The 12386-nt window shown below is 25.5% G+C and overlaps 2 protein-coding genes across 6 annotated transcripts; one reads left to right on the top strand and one right to left on the bottom strand.

The window, feature by feature from the left end:
- Positions 1 to 53: 53 nt before the first annotated feature.
- On the top strand, positions 54 to 5667 carry LOC112689605 (DNA repair protein REV1). The gene is made up of 10 exons (XM_025563387.1): positions 54 to 332; positions 398 to 524; positions 1326 to 2229; positions 3319 to 3439; positions 3500 to 3653; positions 3731 to 3857; positions 4293 to 4488; positions 4555 to 4673; positions 4733 to 5461; positions 5522 to 5667. Exons 1-10 carry the CDS (start codon positions 294 to 296, stop codon positions 5640 to 5642), a joined length of 2637 nt encoding a protein of 878 aa, XP_025419172.1. The 5' UTR covers positions 54 to 293; the 3' UTR covers positions 5643 to 5667.
- Positions 5668 to 6475: 808 nt separating this feature from the next.
- On the bottom strand, positions 6476 to 12060 carry LOC112689632 (GMP synthase [glutamine-hydrolyzing]). Of its 5 annotated transcripts, none has more exons than XM_025563429.1 (14): positions 11694 to 12060; positions 9955 to 10116; positions 9366 to 9569; positions 9209 to 9303; positions 9029 to 9146; positions 8804 to 8957; positions 8421 to 8730; positions 8211 to 8356; positions 7942 to 8157; positions 7698 to 7877; positions 7510 to 7635; positions 7200 to 7433; positions 6949 to 7140; positions 6476 to 6883 (listed from the first exon to the last, which is right to left on the bottom strand). In XM_025563429.1, exons 2-14 carry the CDS (start codon positions 10023 to 10025, stop codon positions 6782 to 6784), a joined length of 2148 nt encoding a protein of 715 aa, XP_025419214.1. In that variant the 5' UTR covers positions 10026 to 10116; positions 11694 to 12060; the 3' UTR covers positions 6476 to 6781. The 5 variants fall into 5 exon arrangements, with proteins under 5 accessions (XP_025419214.1, XP_025419215.1, XP_025419216.1 ...); XM_025563430.1 differs by having other exon boundaries at positions 11801 to 12060; XM_025563431.1 differs by lacking the exon at positions 11694 to 12060 and adding an exon at positions 11622 to 11661.
- Between the last annotated feature and the right edge of the window lie 326 nt (positions 12061 to 12386).

Here is a 12386-nt window from a genome sequence, read left to right as displayed (position 1 = left end):
ATAAAATCAAAAAATAGATGAAATTTCATCTATTCTGTGATAAAATGATAATCGAGCGCACGGCTCATGTAAAGTTTATAGATAATATAACTCATATTATCTAAGCTTGCGGCACATGGGTACGGAACTAATATAGTACGGATTTCAAACAAACATGAAGCCTCAGTCTCTAAATTAAATAATTTATAAACTTCATCGTATAATACTTTGTCTGTTTTCCAAAGATTTGTATTTAGTAATATTTATTATTGGTATAATCGTCGTCTCATAACTTCGGGTGGCGCCATTAAATTATGAAACGAAATCGAAATGAAAATGGATTTGAAGAATGGGTTCGTAACACAAAAAAACAACGTACTCGGCTCAGAACTGTAATTTGAAAAATTACTATTTTCAGGGTGGTTACATGGAAGCCAAAAAATCAAAACTTGAACAGCAATTTATGGACAAAGCGGCTGATAGTGAAAATCGTGTTAAAAGTCAAATTTTTAAAGGCATTTCAATCTTTGTCAATGGATATACTTGTATGTATAATAATAAATAAACATAAACATTTACCAATGCAATATCTCACATTGAATCTAATAACCCACAAGTAGAGACACAGAAGAAATTAATTTAAAACAAATATTACAATGCAATAACTGAATGCTTATAATAAATTAACAACTATTGTAGTATAATATTATTTTCTGATTAACTAATTAATCAATTTTTCAAATAGTTAATGTTTTTATTAATACCAAAGAATTAATCAATGTTATGATTGATACATAGTTAATTTTTAAAAGAACTTTTAAAGTACCAAAAATGGAAAATATAAACAGTTTACTTGTGGTTGTACTTATGTAAATTTACTAATACTTCAGAAACATAATTTTTGTCTTGTTAAAAATTTATAAAATTATTTTTCTTTTAATGTCTCTCTTTAATGGTTTTCTTTAATGTGAACACTAAATTTATATATTCTATGCTTGAGCAGATTTTCATAAAATATTATACACAATTTAAATATCCAACTTGCAATTAATTACTTATGAATATTTAAAGATAAGATTAATGGATTATTATCCTCGTTACAACTCAAAAAATGATAATAATTCAATTTTTAATTTTTAATGACCAATTTTAAACTAAAAACAAATGGTATTCTTGAACTTATATGAATTTAACAAATTACAAAAATTGATTATCTTTGCTCTACCAATAGCCATATGTATTATTTTTATGAATTCATTGGTAATAAATATTAATATTTTTCTCCCATAATGAATATTTGACAAAAAATTATATTATACTCTTATTTAAATATATTTGCATTTTAGTGCCTTCTGCTGATGATCTAAAAGTTATTATGATGGAGAATGGAGGCGTTTATCATCATTATCATAGACCCAATATTACTACTCATGTGATATCAAGTAATTTACCTACTGCTAAATTAAAGCTATTAAAACAATACAAAGTTGTAAAACCTGAATGGATATCTGATAGTATAAAAGAAGGAAGACTATTAAATTTCAGAGATTATTTACTTTTTATTGATCAACCTGATCAGCCAAAAATAGATTTTCCAGTCCGTGCAAAAAATGCATCAGAACCTACATTTTTATCAGAATTCTACAACAATTCTAGATTGCACTTAATATCTACTATGGCAACAACATTTAAACATTTGGTCAATAATACCCGAAAGTGTACTAAAACTGATTATCCAGGACGACAACGATTAAAGCAATGGATTCAACAAAATAAAGCTAAAAACTTGTTATCTCAAGATTTGGAACTTGATTCTGAAAAAATAGTTATGCATATAGATATGGATTGTTTTTTTGTATCTGTTAGTTTAGTTGAAAGACCTGAACTTCGAGGATTTCCTGTAGCTGTTACACATGCCAAAGGTAACTCACATTTAAAAAGAAAAGGTGTAGATCGAGAAGCCGAATTTGGTTTGTATGTTAAACGCTGGAAAGGTGATGATGATGACAATGAAAAAAAAGAAATGGTACGAGAAGTTCAACCTAAATCAACAAAAAGAGATGGAATTAATGAAACAGATTCAATGGCTGAGATTGCTTGTTGTAGTTATGAAGCTAGAAGAGTTGGTATTAAAAATGGTATGTTGGTAGGCCAAGCATTAAAGATGTGTCCTGGTTTGAAATTAATACCATATAACTTTGAGCAGTATAAAAACGTTGCTAATATCTTATATACACACATATTAAATGAGTAAGTAATAACTTATAAAATTAAAACTAACCAGCTACATTTATTTATAACACTTATATTGAAATTATATATCGTATGTAGGGCCAGTTTATATACAAAAAAAAACTGTAACAAACAATTCATTATTTTTGTTGTGTTTATTTATATCACTATTATAATAATATTTAATTAATTATTTAATTATTTAATAATTTAAAATATTCACTATTTTTTGACAGCTCACTCATAAGTTTAGAACTAGTATAATGTATTCTTCAGCTTTCTATCATTTAATTATTTTTAATATATCTGTATAATTAATTTATGATATATCTTAGTATAACATTTGATTTCTCTAGTTATCTTATAATTTCCATATAATACTAAGAGTGTGATAAAACTGAGCTCTGAAGTACTTTAAAATCCAATTTTCATATTTCATATTTTGTATTTCTATAAACAAAAAAAAAAGTTTTTTATTACCACTACTAAATTGCATGGCCTATTTATCAAATAACTATCATGAATTAAATTCAATTTGAATAAATTTGAACTATTTTAAAGAATATATATATATATATATAATAAATATCTAGAAGTATGCAATCGTTGTATATTTTTGTTCAAATATGTAAAAATATGAATTTGAATATAAATCTGGACTCTAATCAAAAGTATATTCTAAAAATCTAATTTCTATTGCTGTAAGCTTAAAAAATATTTATGTAATATAAATTATTAATTAAAATGGATTTGAAAATATAAATTTTAAATTTTAAAAAAAGTAGTTGATAAGTTTTTTAAATTGAAAAGTTTGAAAAGCTTATAATATAAATTGTTCATAGGTGGTTTTTATTAGAATATTTAATAATTTTCTTAAAATATTTTTATTTTCCAAATGTATCAACTATTACATTACTGTTTATGAATCTATTTTATACATTTTTTAGAATGATAAAACCAATTATTATTAAAATATTTACTTCTTTATAACTTACTTTTGATTTGAACTAAAGAATTTGTTATAAAAATGCAATATTAAAATTGTATTTTTACTACACTAATTAAATAGGTGTTTAATATTAATTAATATTGTTTTAAATTGTGTAGCTATACATTAGACGTAGAAGCAGTTAGTTGTGATGAATTATACTTAGATTGTACGCAGATACTGGAAACTACTAAAGCATCACCACTTGAATTAGCAACTTTTCTACGGAAAGAAATAAAGGTATGGAATATTTATTTTTTATGACAGAAAAATATAAATCCTATTATTATTGTTGTAAAGGAAAGAACACAATGCCCATGTTCTACTGGTATTGGTTCTAATTGTTTGCTTGCCAGGTTAGCTACTAAAAAAGCTAAACCGGATGGTCAGTTTTATTTGGAACCTGGTATTACTATGGACTTTATAAAACAAATCAATGTTTCTGATGTTCCCGGTAATTTAAAATAAAATATATTTGCTATCAATTAATTATTCTACATTTACCTGAACAAATATGTAACTTAAATTAAGGTATTGGAAAAACCTTGGGGCATAAACTGTCAACACTTGGTGTTAGCACTTGCGGGGAGTTAAGTACGCTTTCTCTGCAAACACTACAAAGTGAATTTGGAAACAAAACCGGACTTTCATTGTTCAAGTAAGTTTCTAAAAATTGAAAATTAACTTAAAAATACTTAAAACAAAAGCATACCTAAAAATTATATAGAAAAACATTACCTTGAAATTTGTACATTATGATTGGGTTTAGATTATTAAAAAAATAATTATGCCTGATATCAAATTGTATCTAAGTTTACTCTGATTTTTATAAGTTGAAAATCCAAAATAAATTTCTATACTTATATATGTATATATATATATATATAATGATTTAGTAATAATCAAATAATAAATAAAAAATAAATTGAAGAATATAGTAAACCTAATTTTTTTTTTTTTTTTCATAATAACTAATTAATTTTGGGTATAACCATTGATTTTAAAATCAATGGTATAACTAATATAATATTTTTTTAGTAGTCTCAATGTACTTGATTTAAAAAAAAAATTTTTATGAACATTTTTATTTTAGACATTGTCGTGGAGAGGATGACCGAAAGCTAAACTTTGACTATAGACCAAAGTCAATTTCTGCAGAGGTAAATTATGGCATTAGGTTTGAGAACAAAGAAGAATCAGAAAATTTTATTAAGCAATTATGTGACGAAGTTGAAAAACGATTAAATGATGTTGAAATGATTGGCAAGACCATTACATTAAAATTAATGGTATTTATAAAATGACAAATTAAAAATTCATTTTTAATATATTTACAAATATAATTTTTTATAAAGATTCGAAATTCAGAAGCACCAAAAGAATCAGCAAAATTTTTAGGTCATGGATTTTGTGATCATATTACCAAATCTAGTTCTTTAACTAAGTCAACATCAAGTTCCAAAATAATTTTCCAGTAAGAATTTCATATAACACAGATAACAATTATTGTCTTATTAACTAATTTTTGTTTAGAGTTGTCAATAAAATAATAACTCAATTAGATATTGATCCAACTGAATTACGTGGTATAGGAATACAAATAAATAAATTAGAAAATCGTTCTGTTAAAGGAAATGCTGGATATATTGAAAATTTTATATTAAATATGAAATCAAAATACGAACTAAAAAATAATCAAGTATCTTTTAATAAAAATACTAATGATAATAAAATTATATTAACAAAAGTAAGAGAATCTAAAATCAAGAATTCTTCTTCGGTAAATGCAGAAATAATATCTGTTGAAAATAGTAATAAATCAAAAACTGTTTTAAATTATTTTAAACCCAAAGAAGGAAATTCATGTTATACCCAACAATCAACTACTTTACAATCTTCATCAAATATCCCACATCCATCAATTGTTAATATTAAAATGTCACAAGTAGATCCATCATTTCTAGAAGCTTTACCTGCAGATCTGCGAAAAGAAATTGAAAATGAATTGAAAAATAATGAATTTTATAACTCTGTAACATTAGAAAATGAAAGTGAATCAATGGAGTTGACAATGACTGAAGAAAGTTCTAAGTTATATCAACATGTTCATGTTGATAAAATGAAAGAATTTATTGAAGAATGGGTGATTACTGAAAATGAACCTAAGATGTGTGATAATATAATGGTTTCAAAGTACTTGTGCAATTTAGTAAAAGATACCAAAACAGAAGATGCTTATGAAATCATAAGAAAACTTTACCAGTAAATTATAAAATAAACTATCATTTATTTAATAAATAATTTATAATTTATATTTTCCAGATTAATAAAAACTAAGAATCATTTGGCTTGGAAACAAAGTTACTTTGATATTTTGAAAAATGTTCAAGAAATTATGTTAAATTTGTATAATGCAAAAATGAAAGTAGAAAGCACATTTTAATAAATTGCTATCAAAATCAACATTACTTTAGAAAGTTTTCTAATGTTTATTTAGATAAATTATTTTAACAAGAAAATAATTAAAATAAATGCAAAACTAAGCATGAAATTTCAAATTTATAAAAAGTCTATAAAATGTATAAATTTACATGGAATTTATTTTTGAATCTATGCAAGAAATTTCAATAATTAAACTTTTAATATTTTTAGAGTGAACATTTATTTATATTAATCTCCCACTAATATTTTTTTATGAAATTAAATGTCTTAGGTATTTACTTTTATAAATATTTTTGTTACAACAATAACATAATAGGTTCTTTAAATTATAAATGAAACAGAAACTATAAATTTATATATAGCATAATAACATATGACATAACATGTTAATCTACATTATATTAAATGTAAATTTTAGTAAGACTCACTTTCGAGTTTTCATATCTTGCTAAGTACATACGTGTAATATAATTGACTTAATTATAAAGCAAAACAAAATATTTAAAGAAACAGAATGGTAAAAAATTAAAGCAAATATTTTTTAAAAGAATTTTTTAATTATAATTACAATTTTAAAACATTAACAAAAAAAAAAAAGATAGAACTGATTAAAATCCTTCATTGTATTGGTAATAGTAAATAAAAATATATATATATAAATACAATAATTATATTATATATTTTTTAATGTAATTAGCACAACATACATTAACTAATCAGATGTTGGTACAACAGTAAAATATTATTAGAACTGAGAATTTAATTTTGTACAAAAGGCTCTTGCTATTTTCATATTAATGAACAGTACGATAAAGTTATCGTTGGCAATAAAAATAATATTTAAAGGATTTATTTTATGTTGATAATCACTCAGTACATAAACAACAATCAAGACTCACTGCCTTGTCAAAAAATAAACATAGCTCAAAGGAGTTATATATAAATATAGTTAAAAAACAATAATCAATTGAAAACTATTTTAGAAAAAAAATTAGTAAAAATAACAGGGTTCTTTTGGTTTTAACTGCTGATGATCACCAATGAGCAATTGTTTTTAATATTCTTATTTACTCAATAGGATAGCAAAACTTCATTCCTTAAGTATATTTTCAAAATATTAAAACAGAATTGTAATATATTCTATTCCCATTCTGTAGTACCAGGAGGTTTTGGTGTAAGATCATATAATACTCTAGATATACCAGGTATTTCTTGAGCAGCAGCCATCATTTTTTGTACAAGCTAAAAATAGTATTACATGATGAATCATACAATATTAAATAACAACTAAAATTTTATCTACTAACAGCAGCAGGTATATGCTTTCCAGGCAATGCAGGGATACCAGTCATAAAATCTTCTGTAATAAATGGCCTAATAACAACTGACCGTTGACAAGATGGATAACGATATGCTACATCTCGATCAAAATGAACAGGTATGAGAATTACTGGCATCTGACTTACTTTGCGCATACTAACAGGACATTCTGTTAAAACCTAAAACCAACCATAAAGACTTTTAATAACAAAAAATGTTTTAGAACATAATTTCTTACCTTATTAATAACATAATCGGCTTGTTTTAGCAAATCTATCACTTGAACATTTAGATATGTTTGCGTTATATCTAAAACTTGGTATACAACTGGTGGACCAGCAATATAACATACCCTATTAACATTATGGCAAACTCTAGGTATTATTCTGGCCATATAAAATAAGTCTTCCCATATAGGTTCAGGTTCGGTACAAGAAATTCCTACTACATAACTATAAGATCGTTTATCACCCTAAAAAAAAAGTTACTTTCTATACAAACTGTATTATAATACATAAATATATGTACAATATATAAGTAATATATACTTGAACTCCAACACTCTTTATTGGTAATAGTGTAGCAGACATTTTCTGTTTAGATGATATTTCTCGTAACAACTTTCGTTCCTTTTCAGATGTTGCATTTTCTATTCTATTTAAAAGTGCATGGCTCTAAAATAACATAAATGATTATAAGGATATTATTAAATGGATAATGTATAAAATTAACTTACCTTTAAAACCATATCATTGTATTCAACAACAATTTTAACTACAACTTGAGTTTCAGAAAAGTCTTTATCAATAAAAGGTTCATCTCCACATAATATTCGAATTGCTAAACCTGGACCAGGAAATGGATGTCTGTACACAATACTTTCACTCAGTCCCAAATCCATTCCTAACCTTCTAACCTATAAAATACATTAATATAAATGTATTAATCTAAACTAAATAAAATTTAGCGTAATTTCATACTTCATCTTTATGAAATTCTTTTAAAGGTTCAATGACACGTCCTTTATCTCGTAATTCACGTATAAGCTTGCTATCATTATGATGGGTTTTTATAGTATCTGCATTACTACTAGCTAATCTTGAAGCAGATTCAATTAAATCTGGTCTTAAAGTTCCTTGAGCCAAGAACACTTCTTCAGATGATAAATTTAATAATTTCAGGAACTTATCAGCAGTCTATCAATAAATCAATATTAATTTAAATAATTACATATATATAAAGGGACTACCTTGACAAAAACATCTCCAATTATTTTTCTTTTTTCTTCTGGAATACTAGTTTGACACAAAGGAGAAGAAATTCTAGTTCGATTAGACACATGTAAATCAGGCAAAATAGTTGTACCATATTTAAAATCAAATGTGGCATTTACAGCTAATAGAACAAATTTAAAATCAAATATCAATCTCATAATTTAAATTATTTTTTTTTAACATACCTTTAACATCTAACCCAAGAGCATTTAACGATTGCATTACTTGTTCACTTTCACCCAAACGCATGAAACCATTATCAATATGTACAGCAATCAGTTGTTCTCGATCTAATGCCCGATGTAAAAGTGCTGCACAAACAGTAGAATCAACCCCACCACTTAACAATACTAAAACTTTACTTTGACCAACGTGATTTCTAATATATTTAATACATTCTAGTTCACGACTTTTAACTGTATAAGTTCCTGCTAAACCAGCAACATCATAAAGAAATGATTTAAGCATTTGAGTACCATTTTCAGTTAAATTCACCTAACATAAAAACAATTCTTTCAGTTTTATTGTGAAAATAAGACTTTTTTAATATATTTCCATAAGTACTAACCTCAGGATGAAACTGAAGACCATACATTTTTTTAGTGTCATTACCAATAGCAGCAATCATATTATTAGATGAAGCTATTGTTTTAAAAGTATCAGCAACTTTGACAATGTGATCTCCATGTGTAAGAAGAACACTTTGTGTCTTACTTAATGATCTAAATTTTAAAGATGAATAAAAATAAATAGAATAACACTATTAAACATTTAGTTGTTATAATGAACTCACTTAAATAGTAAACATTGGGAGTCTATATCAATATTATAAATACCGTCCTCACGACCAACAGTAGCAGCAACTTGACCACCAAATTCTTTATTCATCATTTGCATGCCATAACAAATTCCTAAAATAAAACAAAAACATTAATTTAAAAAAAATATATCAAAATAAAACTCCATGTCTTACCTAAAATTGGTAATCCTATTCTAAATATGTCAGAGTCATAAATTGGTGCATCTACAGCATTAACTGAATTAGGACCTCCAGAAATTATAATAGCCCTAAAATAAGGTTTTATTAAACAATTTTTAATAATACATTAAATGTTACAAACTAAACTCACTTGTATCCTTTTTCTTTTATTGTTATTGCTGAAGTATTTAATGGCAACATATCACTTTCAACATTTAATTCTCTAATTTTACGGTCAATAACCTTGCCATACTGAGCACCTGCATCCAAAATGACAATTTTTTCACTTGTAAAATTGTTTTCAATTGAAACTTCCATATCTGAATCCATTATTAAACTATTTCCGTTCTCTTGGCTGCAGAAAAACACAAAAGGTAAATGAAATTAATTAAAAATGTATTCAAAAACAGAATCCTATTAAATATTAAAATAGATGGTTATAAATAAAATTAAAAAAATTAATCAGATATATTTTTTTAAATATACCTATATCGATAAAAAAGTATTATTAAAACATTTAAATGTTTAGAATAATTATTGGTGAAAAAAAAATGCAACAAGAAACAAATGATATATTATTTTTGGTATAAAATACAATCAAAAAATACTAGATACAGGCATGTTATACCAATCCAGTACATATTTTTATTAAGCATACAAGCCCAAAACCAAAAGTATACCTACTGTACCTAACGACTTAGTAAAATTTTAACAATAAATTTAGGTTATTTACAACTTACTATCTCAAGTGAGGTGTCGGACTGGAAGGTTTGTACCGTTTAATCGGGTTCTCATCGATTTTTGTGGCCATGTACCAGATTGCGGATTCATGCGTTTATTTCAGTAACATTAGCTGAACGACCAGTCGGGATAATAGAGACAAACTTTTATTTTTATTCAATCTGCAGGAGGATGGTATAATATTAAGCTCAAGAAAATATCAAAAGGAACAACTAATTGAAAAGAATAATTAACAGTAGTGTAATATCTAAACCAATATAAAGAAAAAAAAATATATAAAAATATTAAGTAATAAAATTTCAATTTAATTTTAATTTATATTGAGATTTTCATCAAATGTTCATTTAAATAACCATACACTTCCAAAAATATGAAAGTAGATAAATTAAATCAGTTCATAAACATAATTCATAAAAATACAAAGCACAAAACATAGAGCCATGAAACAAAAAAAAAGACATATATAAATAGATTTTTTAATATAATTCAAATATGTAATCTTTAATGAATTAATTAATATTTTTTAAATTGCATTAAATCTGAAATCTGTTATGCTGATAAAATAAGTTCTAGAATTTTTGTTTTATTCTACAAAGCTTTAGAAGTATTAAAAACATATCGTAAGAACATTACAGTAGTTTAATACATAACAAATTAATCAAATAAAATTTAAAATAGCTGTTTTATTTGAGAATTTAATAATGGCTTGGAATTTTTTTTTTCTAAATTAAATGTTTAAAAACAAGATATGTATAAAAAATTAAAATGTATCTCTTATTATTTCTTTGAAAGATTAGACTAAACATTATATTTTGTGGTGAATATTAATATTGGATATAATAATTTTCAGAATTAAGAATTTTGATGGATAAAAAGAAAATTTTCTTTAAAGTAGGATTATTAAAGTTATATTAATACAAAATAGTTTCAATAGTGGATAACTAATACTTAATTAATAAGTAATTAAAATTAAGACTAAACAAAATATTTTTAAGAAACACCAAAAAATTATAACAATAAGTTAATAACTAATACCTAATTAAATTAAAAAACATTAATACGTTTAAGTATCCATATTTTGACTGTTTGATAATGATTTAAACGATAAAAAATAATACCTGTAAACTATGTATTAATATGAAATGAATATTTAAATATTATTAAAAAAATCTAGGATAATGGTTTTAAATACAATATCTATTAAATATATTAAATAGCAAGTTTCATTAATGAAAGTAAGTATTAAAAATAAAATTAGTTGAACCCAATTAATAAAATTATATGTATAATTAATTCACCAATATCAATGCAATTATATAATTTTGAACTAGTGCAATTTATAGCCAAGATTACACATGAATTAGTTGTATGTAATAGTTAGTATTAGGAACTGTAGCATATTATGCACCAAATAATAAAGAAAATATTTGAATTGGCAACATGCAAAATAATAACAATGATAAAAAGCAAACAAAATCAAACATCTAACGGCTGTATTAGTTTCACAGCAGGGAGGAAACGAACAAGAACATCATGTACAATGTACAAGCGATAGACACAAAGGTTAGGCATTTGATAATAACTTAGGGATAAAATAACTATTGAAAAATTGCATAGGGGCAAAATACTGTACGTAAATTAGTGTCATTAAACCACCCCGACTTACTTTTAGGTCGTTCTGTATATTTTATAGATAAAATAATTTTATAAAAAATTTTTTAATAGACTTATTATTTACTTTGTTTTATTGTACGTAGATGTACATTGATGTACAAACCAACAACAAAAAACCGATCGAATAAAACGTGTTTTGAAAGAATTATTATTTATTCTTATTTTTAATACCGCCTGATAATGATTATTAATTCACGCCGACATGTCGGAAACCGTGTGCACTGAACGAAGTAAATAAACGGTACAGCTGTCGGCGGCCAAAGTGGACGGATGATCGTCAAGCGAACTTAAAACGTTGCGGTCGGCGTGCGTAAGAACTCAACTTCGCGCTTCTTTTAGTTTTGATCGGTAGACACGGAAGATTTATAATACGAAAACATTCGCGGTGACAAACGAGAAAACAACCGATCGGCGCATTTATTCTCCCCTTATCCCTTCCAAAATCGGACCAATGTTGCCAACGACACACTGGATCCGTCTGAGAACAACTTTTTTTTCCCCCCATCAAACCGAAATCTAACACCGTCATCATTAACATTTTTTTCATCGTTTTTCTGTCCTTTTCGTTAATTTAATTTTTTCCTTATGTAACGAAAACCGATACGCCACACGTAAGTTCGTCGCAGCCCTATACGACTTCAATGAAGTCGTACGATTTTACACCGAAAGTCTTCTCGTTCATTAGACACGTTTACGTAATCGTAGTACAGCAGTTAGCAGTAGGTTTCCACGGTAAAGACGCGTGGTGCAGTTGTGG

This window comes from Sipha flava, unplaced genomic scaffold, assembly GCF_003268045.1.
Source record: "Sipha flava isolate LNK unplaced genomic scaffold, YSA_version1 45_pilon_pilon, whole genome shotgun sequence".
Lineage (NCBI taxonomy): Eukaryota > Metazoa > Arthropoda > Insecta > Hemiptera > Aphididae > Sipha > Sipha flava.
The sequence above is the reverse complement of the archived record's forward strand: the minus strand, read 5'-3'. Positions and strand labels throughout refer to the sequence as shown.

Bases quoted from the DNA above. Each gene is read 5' to 3' on its own strand.
- LOC112689632 (XM_025563429.1), bottom strand. From the start codon at position 10,025: ATGGCCACAAAAATCGATGAGAACCCGATTAAACGGTACAAACCTTCC. The intron at 9,570-9,954 runs GTAAGTTGTAAA...GTTTTTCTGCAG, and splicing joins CCGACACCTCACTTGAGATA to CCAAGAGAACGGAAATAGTT. The intron at 9,147-9,208 runs GTAAGACATGGA...GTTTTATTTTAG, and splicing joins AATAGGATTACCAATTTTAG to GAATTTGTTATGGCATGCAA.
- LOC112689605 (XM_025563387.1), top strand. From the start codon at position 294: ATGAAACGAAATCGAAATGAAAATGGATTTGAAGAATGG. The intron at 525-1,325 runs GTATGTATAATA...TTTGCATTTTAG, and splicing joins CTTTGTCAATGGATATACTT to TGCCTTCTGCTGATGATCTA. The intron at 5,462-5,521 runs GTAAATTATAAA...TATATTTTCCAG, and splicing joins ATCATAAGAAAACTTTACCA to ATTAATAAAAACTAAGAATC.